General features: G+C 56.2%; 1 protein-coding gene across 3 annotated transcripts in view; it reads right to left on the bottom strand.

Moving 5' to 3' along the window:
- FBXL19 (F-box and leucine rich repeat protein 19) overlaps positions 1-11682 on the bottom strand; it is a 25368-nt gene extending 13686 nt beyond the window's left edge. The window contains exons 1-7 of one of the 3 annotated variants that reach the window (XM_032243258.1): positions 10809-11682; positions 8048-8210; positions 6567-6710; positions 6352-6438; positions 6016-6234; positions 5349-5510; positions 3395-3906 (exon numbers count right to left, since the gene is read on the bottom strand). In XM_032243258.1, the coding sequence (XP_032099149.1) occupies positions 3395-3906; positions 5349-5510; positions 6016-6234; positions 6352-6438; positions 6567-6710; positions 8048-8110 (1187 nt within the window). In that variant the 5' untranslated portion in view covers positions 8111-8210; positions 10809-11682. Of the gene's footprint in view, positions 1-3394; positions 3907-5348; positions 5511-6015; positions 6235-6351; positions 6439-6566; positions 6711-8047; positions 8249-9522; positions 10434-10808 lie in introns of those variants that run through there. The other 2 variants (XM_032243259.1, XM_032243257.1) reach the window with 2 other exon arrangements.
- Between the last annotated feature and the right edge of the window lie 3058 nt (positions 11683-14740).

Raw genomic sequence — 14740 nt, 5'->3', positions numbered from 1 at the left:
CTTTTTTTTTTTTTTTTTTTTTTTTTGAGACAGAGTTTCACTCTTGTTACCCAGGCTGGAGTGCAATGGCGTGATCTCGGCTCACCGCAACCTCCGCCTCCTGGGTTCAGGCAATTCTCCTGCCTCAGCCTCCTGAGTAGCTGGGATTACAGGCACACGCCACCATGCCCAGCTGAATTTTTGTATTTGTAGTAGAGACGGGGTTTCACCATGTTGACCAGGATGGTCTCGATCTCTTGACCTCGTGATCCACCCGCCTCGGCCTCCCAAAGTGCTGGGATTACAGGCTTGAGCCACCGCGCCCGGCCCCACTTTTTTTTTGTTTTTTATTTTGAGATGTAGTTTTGCTCTTGTTGCCCAGGCTGGAGTGCAGTGATGCAATCTCAGCTCACTGTAGCCTCCTCCTCCCAGGTTCAAGCAACTCCTCTTCTCAGGCGCCTGAGTAGCTGGAACTATAAACACGTGCCACCATGCCCGACTAATTTTTTTGTATTTCTAGTAGAGACAGGGTCTTACCATGTTGGCCAGGCTGCTGTCAAACTCCTGACCTCAAGTGATCCGCCCACCTTGGCCTCCCAAAGTGCTGGGATTACGAGGGTAAGCCATCACAACTGGTCGGAGCCATTCCACTTCTTAAAAAGTTCTTGGCTGGGCACAGGGGCTCACACCTGTAATCCCAACACTTTAGGAGGCCAAGGTGGAAGGATCATTTGAGGCCAGAAGTTCAAGATCAGCCTGGGTAACAGCGAGACCCATTTCTGCAAAAAAAGTTTTAAAAATTGGCCAGGCACAGTGGCATATGCCTGCAATCCCAGCTACTCGGGAGGCTGAGGCAGGAGGATTGCTTGAGTCCAGGAGGTTGAGGTTGCAATGAGCTATGATTGCCCCACTGCACTCCAACCTGGGCAACAAGGAGAGAGAGAGAGACTCTGTCTTAAAAAAAAAAAAAGTCCTGGCAAGGTGGCTCACACCTGTAATCCAAGCACTTTGGGAGGCCAAGGCAGGTGGATAAACTGGGGTCAGGAGTTCAATATCAGATGAAACCCCATCTCTACTAAAAATATAAAAATTAGCTGGGCATGGTGGCGGGCATCTGTAGTCCCAGCTACTTGGGAGGCTGAGACAGGAGAATCGCTTGAATCTGGGAGGCACGGATTGCAGTGAGCCGAGATCATGCCACTGCACGCCAGCCTGTGCAACAGAGCGAGACTCCATTTAAAAAAAAAAAAAAAAAAAAGTTCTACAGGCCCCTGCTCTGCCCCACTCTCGTCCTTTTCATTGAGACGTGTCATCTGACTGAGTGTCCAGTGCCCTGCAGGCACTGTGCTGTGGGCTTTACAGGAATCGATTCACTTAATCCACATAAGGTGAGTATTCATAACCACAGATGAGAAAACTAGGGTCTCGAGAGGTATCGCTCTCCATACACCGCTGCACAGTCAGTGAAACCCAAGGACGCAGACTCCAGGGCCCACACTGGGAGCCCCCGCCTCTCACTTCGTCTGCTTCAGGCCATGCATCTCCCCTTGAAGCAGAAATCAGGTCCCTTTCAGTTTTGGCTCCCACGCTCCAAGCACAGAGCTGGCCTTGAAGGGGCCTCAGCAAACATTTCTTTGATTAGTACTGGAAACATTTCTTTGATTAATACTTGAGGCAGTGTCATCCTTTGCAACTTCTGTAACTATCTGCTTCTATGTTGCAGCTTAACTGTGGGCTCTTCAAGGGCACAGATCTGTTTTCTGAGGCCTAACAGGCTGTGCTTTCAGTAACTGTTTGCAACTAAGTAAATACTGGCTACAGTGAAGGTTCTCTCTCACAGTAGTTCCTATTTCCCAGGTATTGTGCTTAGTTCTTTGAGTTCTTTGTGTATATTAGCTTAAAAAAACACTATGCAAGAGCATTGATTCTCTGGTGTTACAGCTGAAGAAACTGAGGCACAGGTCGTTAAGTGACTGGCCTCATAGTTTACAGCTCATCAGCTGTAACCATGTCGGTGGCTCATGTCTGTAATCCCAGTACTTTGGAAGGCTGAGGTGGGCAGATCACTTGAGGTCAGGAGTTCAAGACCAACCTGGCCAACATGGTGATACCCTGTCTCTACTAAAAATACAAAACAAAAAAAAGTCAGGTGTTTTGATCAGTTACTCAGGAGGCTGAGGCAGGGGACCTGCTTGAACCTAAGAAGCAGAGGTTGCAGTGAGCCAAGATCGAGCCACTGCACAGCCTGGGCCACAGAGTGAGACTCCATCTAAATAAGAGATTCTATCACAGGCAATTTGCCTCCAGAGCCCACACTCTGGTACTTTTGTCTGCACAATCTCTGCAGGGACCAGAAGGCATCAGTGGCCCAGACCTTGTCCCAAAAGAAGACTAGCACTTGAGTTCGGCCATGAACTTGTACTGTAACTTCAGGTGTCCCCTTTTCCTCACAGGGCTGCCATTATGAGGGTCAAATCAGCTAACCTTGGTGCAGTGTTCAACAGGACATCTGGTCCCCGCCACAGCGAGTCCCTGGGAAAGAGCCTGATATCCCCGTTTACTGCAACATTTCTTGAGCACTTACACTGCCCTTTGTCCTATGCTAGGGACATGAAGATAAAACAGACACAGTTATCTGCTCCCACCCCAGCAACTGACGGGAATACGAAGTAAGTAAATGAATGAAGGCTTGTCAACACTCTGAAGGCCTCTGCGCACTCTATGAGGGGAACAGAGGACTGTGGGAGTTTGATAGGGAGAAGAAGGAATTTTCTTGGAGGCGAGATCAGAGAGGAAGACAAGAGGCTAGGGAGGATGACCAACATTTCTGAACGAGGCTAGGGGGCTGGGGGATGGGCAGAGAGCATTAGTGGTGGCTCCAGGGCAGAAGGACGCCAGGAGCAGAGTTAGGAGGTTCACGCCTGGCTTTTGACAGCAGGGTTGGCCTGACACACGGACCTCTACGTGAATGGAACCAATCGTGAGGCTGTCTTCAGACAGCGGCAGTACGAGAAGTGACAATGCATTATGGCACTCAGTGCTGTGGCTGGCACACACTAGACACTCAGTAAATAATCACCATTATTAGGAGGAAAGGCACCGGAGCCAGAGGGCCTAGGCTCAAATGCCTGGTTTTATCACCACTTCCTTTCCACATGACCTCAGGTCCCAAATTCATTTGAAAAAGGGGACCACAGCCTCTACCTCAAAAGTTGTCTGGAGGATTAAATAAGCCTGTTAAGTGCAGAGCAGCCTGCGCACAGTAAACACGGGAGGAGGCCTGTAATCTGTGCACACTGGAGAAGTATACCCAATACAAAAGCCAGGCCCAGAGAGGGCCAGAGACCTACCACGGGTCACCCAGCAAGTGGGAAGCCTGCTGGCGACGGAACTTGGGCCTGTCCAGAACACTCACCAGCGGCTCCAAGTCCGGCAGACTCGCATGCAGACGCACAGCTCCCGGGGCCCGAGGTGCTGGAAGACGCGAAGCCAGGCAGCCCGGGGCAGGGGGTGGTCGGATCCAGCAGCCAAGGGGAGTGTGTCAGGCTCAGGGCTTCGAGGTGGGGGCCGCACCACGTGCCGCTCCAGCTGTGGAGGCCGGGGTGGTGGCGCAGGGCCCAGGGGCCAGCTGAGCAGGGGCCCCCCGCTGCCAGGACGCACAGCCCGCCGCCCCCCGCGGTTCTCCTTCTCGCCAGAGCTGCCCCGGGCCGGCCGTCGCCCATTTCGGGCCTCGCCAGGGGCTTCGTCCTCACTCAGCGATGTGCCTGAAGAGTCAGAGTCGGAGTCTGAGTCCGAGGAGGAAGAGGATGTGTCAGGCACCCGTTCCAGCAGCTGGCACATGCGCTTGAAACGCTCTAGTTTCTCCCTCTGCGGGGATGGGGATGGCACTGCTGGGCCCTCTGCAGAGGCCAAAGGCGGCTTTGGTTTCTGCAGGGAGAGAGGGTTGATGCTATTCTAGGGCCTGGGACGCATTTTCCCACCCCCCTGCCCCACGGAGTCACCAGGGGATGAAAGGCCCGAGGGATAGTCCTGAGTTCCAGCCCTGGCTCTGCTCCGGACTGTGGGAGACCTTGCTAAAGTCACAACCAGGCCCTGGGCCTCAGTTTCCTTATCTGTAACAGAAGGATGCTAATTCAAATAATTTCTAGCCTTTATTGGTTTGCATGGCTTAGGCAGTTCCAAAAGCAGTAAGGAATGAAGAAGTGAGAGACCCTGCTTTGAGTCCTGGCTCGCCCTTAACTCTAGATGGCTGTGGGGAGCCCCTGCTTCATCATCTACGATGCAGCCCAGCTGGACCAGGCATCTGTCCAACAACTGAGGGTAACAGTGACTGTCTGGCCCCACGTGCAGCACCCCATGCCAGCCGACCCATTCCGTCCTCACAGTATTCTTTTTTTTTTTTTGAGATGGAGTTTCACTCATGTTACCCAGGCTGGAGTGCAATGGCGCGATCTCGGCTCACCGCAACCTCCGCCTCCTGGGTTCAGGCAATTCTCCTGCCTCAGTCTCCTGAGTAGCTGGGATTACAGGCACGCACCACCATGCCCAGCTAATTTTTTTGTATTTTTGGTAGAGACGGGGTTTCACCATGTTGACCAGGATGGTCTCGATCTCTTGACCTCGTGATCCACGCGCCTCGGCCTCCCAAAGTGCTGGGATTACAGGCGTGAGCCACCGTGCCCGGCCGTCCTCACAGTATTCTAACGCAGTGGTGGCCTGGATCACTCTTTTCAGATATGAGGAAACCGAGGCTTAAAGGCACAATGTGACTTGTCCAAGGTTACAAACTCACAAACAGCAGGGGCAGGATTTCGACCCAGTAGGGCAGACTCCTGTGTTGAGTGTCCGTGCCAAGTAATATCTCAATTCTGGCTTTACTATGTGACCTTGGACAAGTCTTCAAACCTTTCTGGGCCTTACTTCCCTTGAATCTAGGTAAACTTTATGGCTTACAAAGCTCACTGCCTTTCAGAGCCTCATTAGAGTTATACAGCTCTGTGGGATAAGGGGGCAAGGCAGACAGCAGCATGTCCACTTCATGGATGAGGAAACTGAGGCTCAGGGTGGCAGGACCATACAAAGACTAAATGGTGGAACAGAAATTTGAACTCAGTTCCCTCCCCTATAAGGCTTGGAAAGATGAGGCAAGTAGGTCAGATGGGCCCTAAGGGTTTTTGGGAGGTCAGGGGCTCCTGTGGCCCGGATCCAACCCACCCTCCCACCAACTCATCCCAGGGGTCCGGACGCCCACCGTGGCCAAGTGGAGCTGGGGCAGAACAAGGTGAGCAGGAAGGGACAGGTCTCAGGCTGCAGGGTGGAAGGTGGGGCAGAGGAAGGTGGAAAGGGGAGGGAGGAGGTCCCCGGCACACCTCCCAGTTCTCGGGAGGGAGCCCAGGGTGGCAGGACGAGAAAGCCTGGCTTGGATTCAGAACCCTGGGGGGCAGCAGGCCCGGGCCGCCTGGGTCCGATCCTCGGAGGAGGCAGGCGTCTCCACCCACCTTCTTCAGGTGCCTCTCTCGGCCTCCTTTCACCTACCAGGGTGAGAGGGAAATATGGGGGAAGGGAGAGACCCCATTAGGCCCTCAGGGCCCAGAAATCTAAGGTCCATGCTCTCTTCTTAGACTACAAATCCCAGAAGCCCCCATCCCAGGGATAACTCTGAGCATGCTCACCTTGCACCCAGCGTCCTGGCCCACTGAGCATGCTCCATCTCTCTTTCCTCCCCTCAGGCCCTCTCCAGCCCCTCCCTCCTCCCATGCAGCAACGATCTGAGCATGCTCTCTCCTGCCTGCCTAACCCACCCAGGGCTCCCAAAGCTTCCTGCGGTGCCAGCTCCCCTCACCTGTCCCGCTCCTCCACATTAAGCATGCTCTATCCTCCCCCACCCAATTCCTGAACTACATTTCCCAATAGCCCTTGGGGAACCCATGGAGCGTGCTCCTAGGCCCACGCACACCCCCCCCCCCCAGAACTGGCCAGGACTACAGCTCCCAAAATCCCTCAGGCCAGGCCTAGTGAGCATGCTCTGCGGCTCACCTTTTTCCTTGGGGTGGGGGGCTCATTCCCTGCCTCCCTTTCCTTTCGTTTGGGGGGCCCAGGCAAGTCCTCTGCTGGGGGCCCGGCAGGCAGGGGGCCCTTGCGCCTGGGCGGGGGCGGTGGAAGCGGCGGCTCCTCCGTCAGCTTCCATCCACTCCCCAGGCTAGCGCCTTCCTCGCCGTTGTCGGCCCTGCGGCGGCCTGGCCCCTCACCTGAATCCTGGGGGACAGAAGCTGGGGATGAGGACCTGCACAGCTCCCTGATACCACCACCCACCCCCACCCCCACCCCACCTCGCCTGCCTGGAGCTCAGCCCAAGCCCAGCCCAGCCCCTACCTTGCTGGTGCGGCCTTCCTGGGTGCAGCGAGGACACTCCCAGCAGTTGGGGATCTCTGCATTGATGACACCCTCAGCCTTTCCCATCTGTAGGCAAGAGTGCAGTGAGTAGGGGGGTGGGGGGGCGCCAGGAAGCCCAGAACCAAGGTGCCCCCCACCCGCTCCCTGACAATCTGCCCCACCCCAGACACCAGAGTCCCAGGGCCATCCATCACCTTCAGGCAGCCGGGGTGGACGATCTCGTTGCAGATTGTACACTCCATGAGGCTCAAACCAAATTTCTCTTCCTCTCCCTCCACCGTGTCCTCCTTCCCAGCCTCCCCACACAAGAGGCACACAGCTGTGTGTGGGAGCACAGGCTGTTGGGGGAGACGGCACATCAGGGACCCTGAAAGCTAGCAACAGGGGAAAGACCCTTCCTTCTAGGGACCCTGGCCAGCTACTGGATGAGGTGCAGCACCCACAGGCCAAGCTGGGTCTGATCTGGAGTCCGCTTCTTTTGGGAGTGTGACCTCGAGCAACCAATTTAACCTCCTTAAATCTCCATTTCTGCATCTACAGAATGGGGCCAAGAATCTTTCCCTCGCAGGACTCTTGGGAGAGCGAGATAATACATGAGAGGCACTGATGTGTAGCTGTTATCACCTGTGACTGTTAAAGCTGGACCCAGGGCCAGTGTGACCCTGAAACTGCAGCTGGCTTTGGGGAGGGGGACAGTAACACTCAAGAGGATGCAGAAAACACAAAACAGATTGGGGTGATACTGAGGTCGCTCCATGGGCAGCCCAAGAGTTGCTCTGAATCTCACAATGAACCCGGTTTTGGCAAGACCCCCTGGGAACACTAGGGAAGCCACCAGTCCTGGGGAAGCGGGGGCAGCCTCAGATAGTGCGACTTCAGGGAGGACAGCGGTAAGACTGAGTCATCTCAGGGATGAGGCAGGATCAAGGAAGGAAAAGTGAGGCAAGGAGTTGGGGGATAAAGGAAAATAAGTGAGGGGCTAAGGGGTGAAGAGACCAACCAGGAAAGAGCAGCAGGAGGAAGAAAGGAAGGTGGCAGAGTGGGGAGGGGGATGCAGGATGCAGCTGGCTCCGCGTGGCTGCTAGGGAGGGGCTGTGCTGGAGCCCAGGGACGCTCAAAGGATGAGGAAGGCAGGGCGGAAACCCATGCTTCCCTGGTCCCTACTGTGTGCTGGGCCTTGTGGTAGACACACTAGCATCCATGACATCGTTTACTCTTTACAACTCAGCAAAGGAAACATTTTAGAGAAAAGGAACCTGAAGTTCATTCAATGTGATTTACTCAAGGTCACATAAAGGGCGAGTATAGCCTCAAATCCAAGACCACCCTGGGTGAGGAAAAGGCCAGAGAAGGGCAAGACCTGTTCAAAGGGGGCCAGCTCTGGGGATGGGTCCCCTCCTGCACAAAGACCTTTGGGGAGCGGTAGAGGAGGGGCTGGGCATTCTGTGGGGTGTGACTCTGAGAGCTGGGAAAAGCCTGAAAGTGGGGACTGGGTCAGATCATTCTTCACACCTGGACACTGCCCCCAGCTTGGAGCTGAGGACAAAAATCAACATTGACACAAACTAGTGAATGAAGGGAGGACATGAACAAGTGAACAGCCAGCCACTCCACAGCACAGGCTGGGATGCATCGGGAAGGGTGGGCAGAGCCCAGAGGTGGGGGCAGAACTCACGGCAGTGCACTGGCGGAGCAGGCACGACTGCTTCATGCGCCCGGGCCCCCCGAACTTCTTCATGTCTCGGCAGAAGTGGCAATCCCCGCACTCAGTTCGCACACAGGCGCGGCAGCGGCGGCAGCGGGTTCGGCGTCGGCGCGCTCCGGCCCCCGGCCCCCGGCTGCTCGACGACATTGGGGGCGTCAGCAACGCCGAGGGCTGTGGGTGGATGGTGGCAGGGTCAGATGGGCCCACTGGGGCCCTGGCCTGGGAGACTTCTGGCAGCTCCCTCCACTCATAGGCAACTAGGGCCTGCCTTCTCCCCCAGGGGGACAAGGAGGTCATCCCCTCCTTTGTATCTGGGGGCCAATTCTCTACTTAAGACCTGTCTCCCTGCAGCAGCTCAAGAGGAGCCTAAGAACTGCTTCCTGGCCTCGCTCCTCTACCGCCTCCTCAGGGTCCCTTCCCCAGCCCCGGGAGCAGGAAGGGACACCAAGGCTCTCTCCTCTGCCATCCCCACACTGGAGCTCCTTGGAAAGGCCAGGCGCTCCTTGTCCGTGGTGTTAGCTTGGAGAAGTCCCAACTCTTCCCCTGTTATCCAAGTGTAAAATACCCCAGGCTCTCCCCAACCTCAGTGGGGTAAACTGCCCAGATTCACCTCCCAGATACACACAGATTCCTAGACGGAATCTCCATACTTTTCTCCCCCTCACTCCCCACCGCCTTTTCATCCATAGCAGTCATCCAATCTCTCTTGCCCTCAACCCAGTTATCCTCACCAGATCCAGCGAAATCCTTGCCCCCCAGTCCCTAACGATCTCCTCTCCCCACTAACTCCCCAGGGCTCTGACAGCTCCGGTGATTCGTCTTCAGATGAGACCTTTCTCAGCCCAAGATCTCAGCCCCTCTTGTTCCCTACAGGGCTCCTCCTCCAGGACATCCTCCTCCTCCTCTTGGATCCCTCAGGTCCACCTGGGCAATCTCCCAGATTCCTTGGGATTCTAGAATCCAGCCTGACATCTCCCCAGAACTCAGGATGGGCTCAGTCCTAGACTCCCCAGCTTCCCGGGCTGCTTTCATCTCTAATCATTTAGAATCCCTTGGGTTCCCCCTCCCATGAAAAGCAGATCCTCCAAGATCCATGTGGAATTGGAAGCCTGGAGGGTCTCTTCCCAGAGTCTTACCCCAGATTCCCCCTTTCCAGGGAATTCCAGACCCATCCATGGGGGTAAGGGGCCCTCCAGCGCTCCGGGGGAGGGGCCCGTAGGGCGGCGACTGCAGGTGAGGGTGGGGGCTTTCAAGGGGAAGCAGGATCTAGGAAGGAGGGCCAGTTCCCCAGGGTGGAGAGGTCACAGGAAGGAGGGCTGGAGATGAGTTTGGAGCAGAGAGAGGGTGAGGCTGGGGGCGGGGAAGGTACAGAGAGGCCGGGCTGAGGATGAATGGGAGTGGGCGCTGCCCAGGTCTGGGGGTGAGGAGGAGCCGCATGAACCCACCTCACACGTGTCCCGGGAGCCATCTCTCCCTTCTCGGCAGCTCCCGGCGGGTCGGCGGCCATCGGCGGCGGGGGGGCCGGGCGGCGCGGGGCGCGGAACGCTCAGAACGCCGGGGTCCACGGCCCCCCGAGGGCGCTCGGCCCCTCCCTCCGGCGGAGGCCGGGACGGCAGCGAGTGGAGATGGGGAGCGCCGGGGGCGAGGCCCTCCCACGGGCTGCGGCGCGGCCCTTCCAGGGGGAGGTCCTGCTCTGGGGGGCTCAGTCCCTCAGCCCCCCCAGGCCAACGGGGGCTCCTTGGGCGCAGGGTGCTCAGCTTCTGCCCGGGGCCCAATCAGTCCCGGGTCCGAGTCCCAGCTCCCCTCCCCCCACCCCGCCCCGCCTCTCCCCAGCGCCCCCGGCCCTTCAACTGGCCCCTTCCCGGACCCCACTGCCCACGGGTCCAGGGCCAGGCCTGGGCCCCCCACCGTTTCCGGGGTTCAAGCCCCGCCCACCGCCGGTTCCCGGGGAGGGGGGGGTCGCTGTAACCTGCCCCCCTCCCCTGGGCCCTCCTCTGAACTGCGACCCCCTGCCCTACGGCTACTGGGCGAGCGCGGGGGGGGGTGAAAGAAGCTGCTCCGGCCCCGCCCCCCCAGCCCGCGCGCACCCCCGCCCTCTCCCCCTCCCCCCAGCGCGCGACCCTCTGGAGATAGGGATTTAAATAAAATTTGAATAAATCCCCCTCCTCAAGCGGGAGGGTGGAAGGAAAGGATAGAGGGGGAGAGGGAAAGGGGAAGGGGGCAGTTGGGGTGTCTCAGCCCCCCTGGTCCCCCGGCCCCGCGCTGCTACGGCCCGGGGCCCTGGCCGCCTCTCTCATCCCTCCTCAGCTCCTTCCTCCTTCCTCCTCTCTTTCCCCCTCCCCTCCCTCCTCCTTCCCTCCTCCTCCTCACTCCCTCCTTCTCCCAAAGGAACCCCGCCCCCTGCCCCCTCCTTCCTCCACCACCTCCACTTTCCAGGACGAACGCGCACAGGGCTCGACGGGAGTTGTAGTCCTGCAGCCACTGTTGCTACGGGGGGAATAACGGGATGCTGGGGGCAGCGGGAACTACAAACAAGATGGCGGAGGGCGTGCCCAGCCGGGAGCTGAGGATGCCGGGAGTTAGAGTCCCGCTGCCCCGAGGCTCCCAGTTGCAGAACATCGAGAAGGAGCGGGAACGATGACTACAAACAAGATGGCCTTCTCCCCCGACCCGACCTCCTTCCCAGGCACTCACACGCCCTCCTGTCCACAACCCTCCGCGTGTGTGGTACCTGACGGGAGTCGCAGTCCATCTGCTGCCTTCCCGCTGCCATTTCTACTCGTCAGGAACAATGGAAAGGTGAAAAGGAACGAGGACTACAAGCAAGATGGCGGAAGAGGGGCATACACCTGACTAGTAGTCGATCTTACGAGGTGCGATGGGATTAGTAGTTTTCTAGCCTTCTAGTGTTGCTTAAGAATGGCGGAACCAGGAGGACGAGGAGACTACCGTAAAGATGGCAGGCCACCTAGCCTCTCCCGGTCTCTGCTTTCCACCACCTTGGGCACCTCGCCTGCTTGTGGTCTTGAAATCCCCCTGCCGGCGGCGCACGGCCTGACGGGAGTTGCAGTCTCCCGGCTCTCGTCTATTATCTCCAGTCGAGACAATGGAAGGGGATGGGGCGGGGCCACTGGCAAAGATGGCGGCTGCAAGGCTGGGGCGACGGCGGCACGGGATGTGTAGTCCAGGTGCCCAGCCTCTTCCTTGCGGAAATGGGGGAAGAGGACTACGGTAAAGATGGCGGCCTCGCCCTTTGACCTCTGCGTCGGTACCTGCTAGGAAATGTAGTTCCCTGCCGAGCTCACCAGAGAAAGGACGTTGCTGTTGAAATGTGAATCTCGGCGGACACGCCAAATTGCGAGCCGACGGAAACGGAAGGACTCTTTCCTCCTCTCCCCGCAGCCCGCTTCTGAACAGCCTGGCGGGAAGTGTAGTCCCAAGCTTTCACTCGCGAGTGGAGAAGGAGGATTTATGTCACCAGTGGGCATCAGTGCGGGCTGGGGAGAAAGACGTCGGGCGATCCGAGAATAAAGAATGTCCGCCTCCCCATGGGACGAGGACTTCGTGTTTCAGGGAAGGGCTCTTAAAGGAAGGCAGCGAAGACTTCGTGTTTCAGGGGAGGGCTCTTAAAGGAAGGCAGCAGGAATCCATCAATCTCCTCGCGACCAGGGGGGCGTGGTTCTCGCGGAGATACATTCACTCTCTTGTCTTCTAGAAAGCCTGAGCGCCTCCTCCTCGATGCCTGCTCCCCAGACCTCCGGGAATCAGTGTCTTACGGACCTGGGGTCAGAGAGAATTCCCGCCCCGCTCTGCTCCAGGAAGCCACCAAACTGCTTTTTCTCATCTGCAAAATGGGCACAATAGGGATAATGAACCCCACCTCGAAGCACAGTTGGGAGCGTTAAACAAGACAGTGTTCTTGCCACCAAACTGCCCAACTCTGGCACGGGGCACTTTGTGGTAGATCCCCTTCCTAGGTCCTTTCCTGCCCAGCAGTTCTGGGAGCCCAGGAATCCATAATACACGACGCAGTTAGCTCCCGTGAGAGGAAAATTGACGGGCAGGCTCCTCCCAGCTTGAGCCACACCCTCCCCCGCCCCGCCCCGCCCCGCCCCGCCCCTTCTCATAGGGGTCTTATTACCGAGCACTGCTCCCAGGGGGCGCTCAGTCTCCATTCGACTGAAGTCCTGCAAACACGAATTCCGCAACGGGGAGTTGCAGGCGCTTCACAGCTGTCCAGGCTCATCGCCTACCTGATTTCCAGTCAGTCTTGGAGGCCTCTGACTAAACATAACTGCCTATGCAAAAGGGACTGCTTCTCATCTCTGCCGTTTTTTGTTTGTTTGTGTGTTTTAAGGTCTTGCTCTGTCGCCTGGGCTGGAGTGATCATAGTTCGCTGCAGGATCATAGTTCTCTGCAGCCTCGACCTCCTGGGCTCAAGTGATCCTCCTGCCTCAGCCTTGCGAATACCTGGGACTTCAGGCACGCGCCACGACACCCAGCTAATTTTTAAACTGTAATTATTTTTTGTTCAGATGAGGTTCTCGCTATGTTCCCCGCTGGTCTTGAACTCCCGGGCTCAAGTGTTCCTTCCACCTTGGCCTACCTAAGTGTTGGGATTACAGGCGTGAGCCAGCAGCCATACCCCTCTTCTCAACCTTCCTCCTCCGCTGGAAAACCTGCTCACTTCTGTCCCCGAGACAGCCCCCTCCCCTTCTCTCTGGCTTCTGTGTTTGGCGCACCAGCCCCAGCGAGGACTTGGTGGGTGTAGTTTTTCTATCAGGAAAGTCAATGGCTGGCCAGTGTAGTGTGAAGTTCCAGCTTGGCAGAGATTTGCCCAAGGTGGGACAGGAGGCTCCTTGCTGCTCAGGCTTTATCAGTCAGGAAATCCCTCCCTAGAGGACTGGCTGTCTCCTCTATCCTCACTAATTTAATTGGGGCTTGCATGATTGCCTTCTACCCTGTTCCTTCTGCTTCACATACCCCTTCCCACCCTCATCTCACTTCTCCAGCTAGTTCACTAGTCATCCTTCAGGTCTCTATTCATCCTTCAGGTCTCTATTCATCCTTCAGGTCTCTATTTATGTATTTATTTTTTCTACTCTCCCACTTTTTTTTTTTTTTTTTTTTTTGAGGTGGATTTTCCCTTTTGTTGCCCAGTCTGGAGTGCAAGGGCAAGATCTCGGCTCACCGCAATCTCCGCCTCCCAGGTTTAAGCAATTCTCCTGCCTCAGCCTCCTGAGTAGCTGGGATTACAGGCATACGCCACCAAGTCCAGAGATTTTTTTGTATTTTTAGTAGAGACAGGTTTCTCCATGTTGGTCAGGCTGGTCTCAAACTCCCGACCTCAGGTGACCCGTCTGCCTTGGCCTCTTAAAGTGTTGGGATTACAGGCGTGAGCCACCTTGACCGGCCCTATTCTCTCACCTTTTTAAAGGGTCTCTATTTTTTTTTTTTTTTTTTTTTAGATGAAGTTTGACTCCTGTTGCTTAGGCTGGAGTGCAATGGCTCAATCTCGGCTCACTGCAACCTCCACCTCCTGGCTTCCAGTGATTCTCCTGTCTCAGCCTCCCAAGTATCTGGGATTACAGGCACATGCCACCATGCCCGGCTAATTTTTGTATTTTTAGTAGAGACAGGGTTTCCTCATGTTGGTCAGGCTTATCTCAAACTCCTGACCTCAGGTGATCCGCCCGCCTCGTTCTCCCAAAGTGCTGGGATTACAGGCGTGAGTTACTCCACCGAGCCCAAAGGTCTCTATTTAAATGCCACTGTCAGCTGGGTGTGGTGGCTCACGCCTGTAATCCCCACACTTTAGGAGACCTAGACGGTCAGATCATGAGTCAGGAGATGGAGATCATCCTGGCCAACATGGTGAAACCCTGTCTCTACTAAAATGCAAAAAAAAATTTAGCCACTGCACTCCAGCCTGAGCGACAGAGTGAGATTCCATCTCAAGGAAAAAAAAAAAAAAAAAAGATGAACAAAGGCAAGACTTGAACCAAAGCCCACTGCCTCCCAAATTCCTGGGATTCCCAAGATATCAGCTTCTGGTGTGACCAAAACAGAGTTGGAGACAAGTTGACCTGCAGGGTGGGGCAGGATGGGGGTAAAGGGGGCAGGGCTACAGACCTCTGACCTCTGCGGAGACAGATGCCTTGAGCAACAGAGCTGGGCCTGGAGTGAGGCTAATTCCTCCAGATGTGAAGAACACCATGGGGGACTGGGCTCAACCCAACCCTAACCCTGTAATCCCAGCACTTTGGGAGGCTGAGGTGGGCAGATCGCCTGAGGTCAGAAGTTTGTGACCAGCCTGGCCAACATGGTGAAAGCCTCTACTAAAAATACAAAAATTAGTCGGTGTGGTGGCAGGTGTCTGTAATCCCAGCTACTCTGGAGGCCAAGGTAGGAAAATTGCTTGAACCCGGGAGGCAGAGGATGCAGTGAGCCAAGATTGTGCCACTGCACTCCAGCCTGGGCAACAAAATCAATCAATCAAGCCATCAACCTTTTACAAAAGGACAAGCTGCTGGGCAATATTGTATACTTACAGCATCTCTTTTCTTCTTTGATTTGCTGTCATCAGATTCACTGTCAGACAAAGATTTTCTTTTTGTACCATCTTTTTCTTTGCCAGCTTTTTGAGAATTAAGAAATGCTTCA

Source organism: Sapajus apella, unplaced genomic scaffold, assembly GCF_009761245.1.
Source record: "Sapajus apella isolate SASKATOON/1434 unplaced genomic scaffold, GSC_monkey_1.0 scaffold51, whole genome shotgun sequence".
Classification (NCBI taxonomy): Eukaryota; Metazoa; Chordata; class Mammalia; order Primates; family Cebidae; genus Sapajus; species Sapajus apella.
This window is presented reverse-complemented; position numbering and strand designations above follow the sequence as displayed.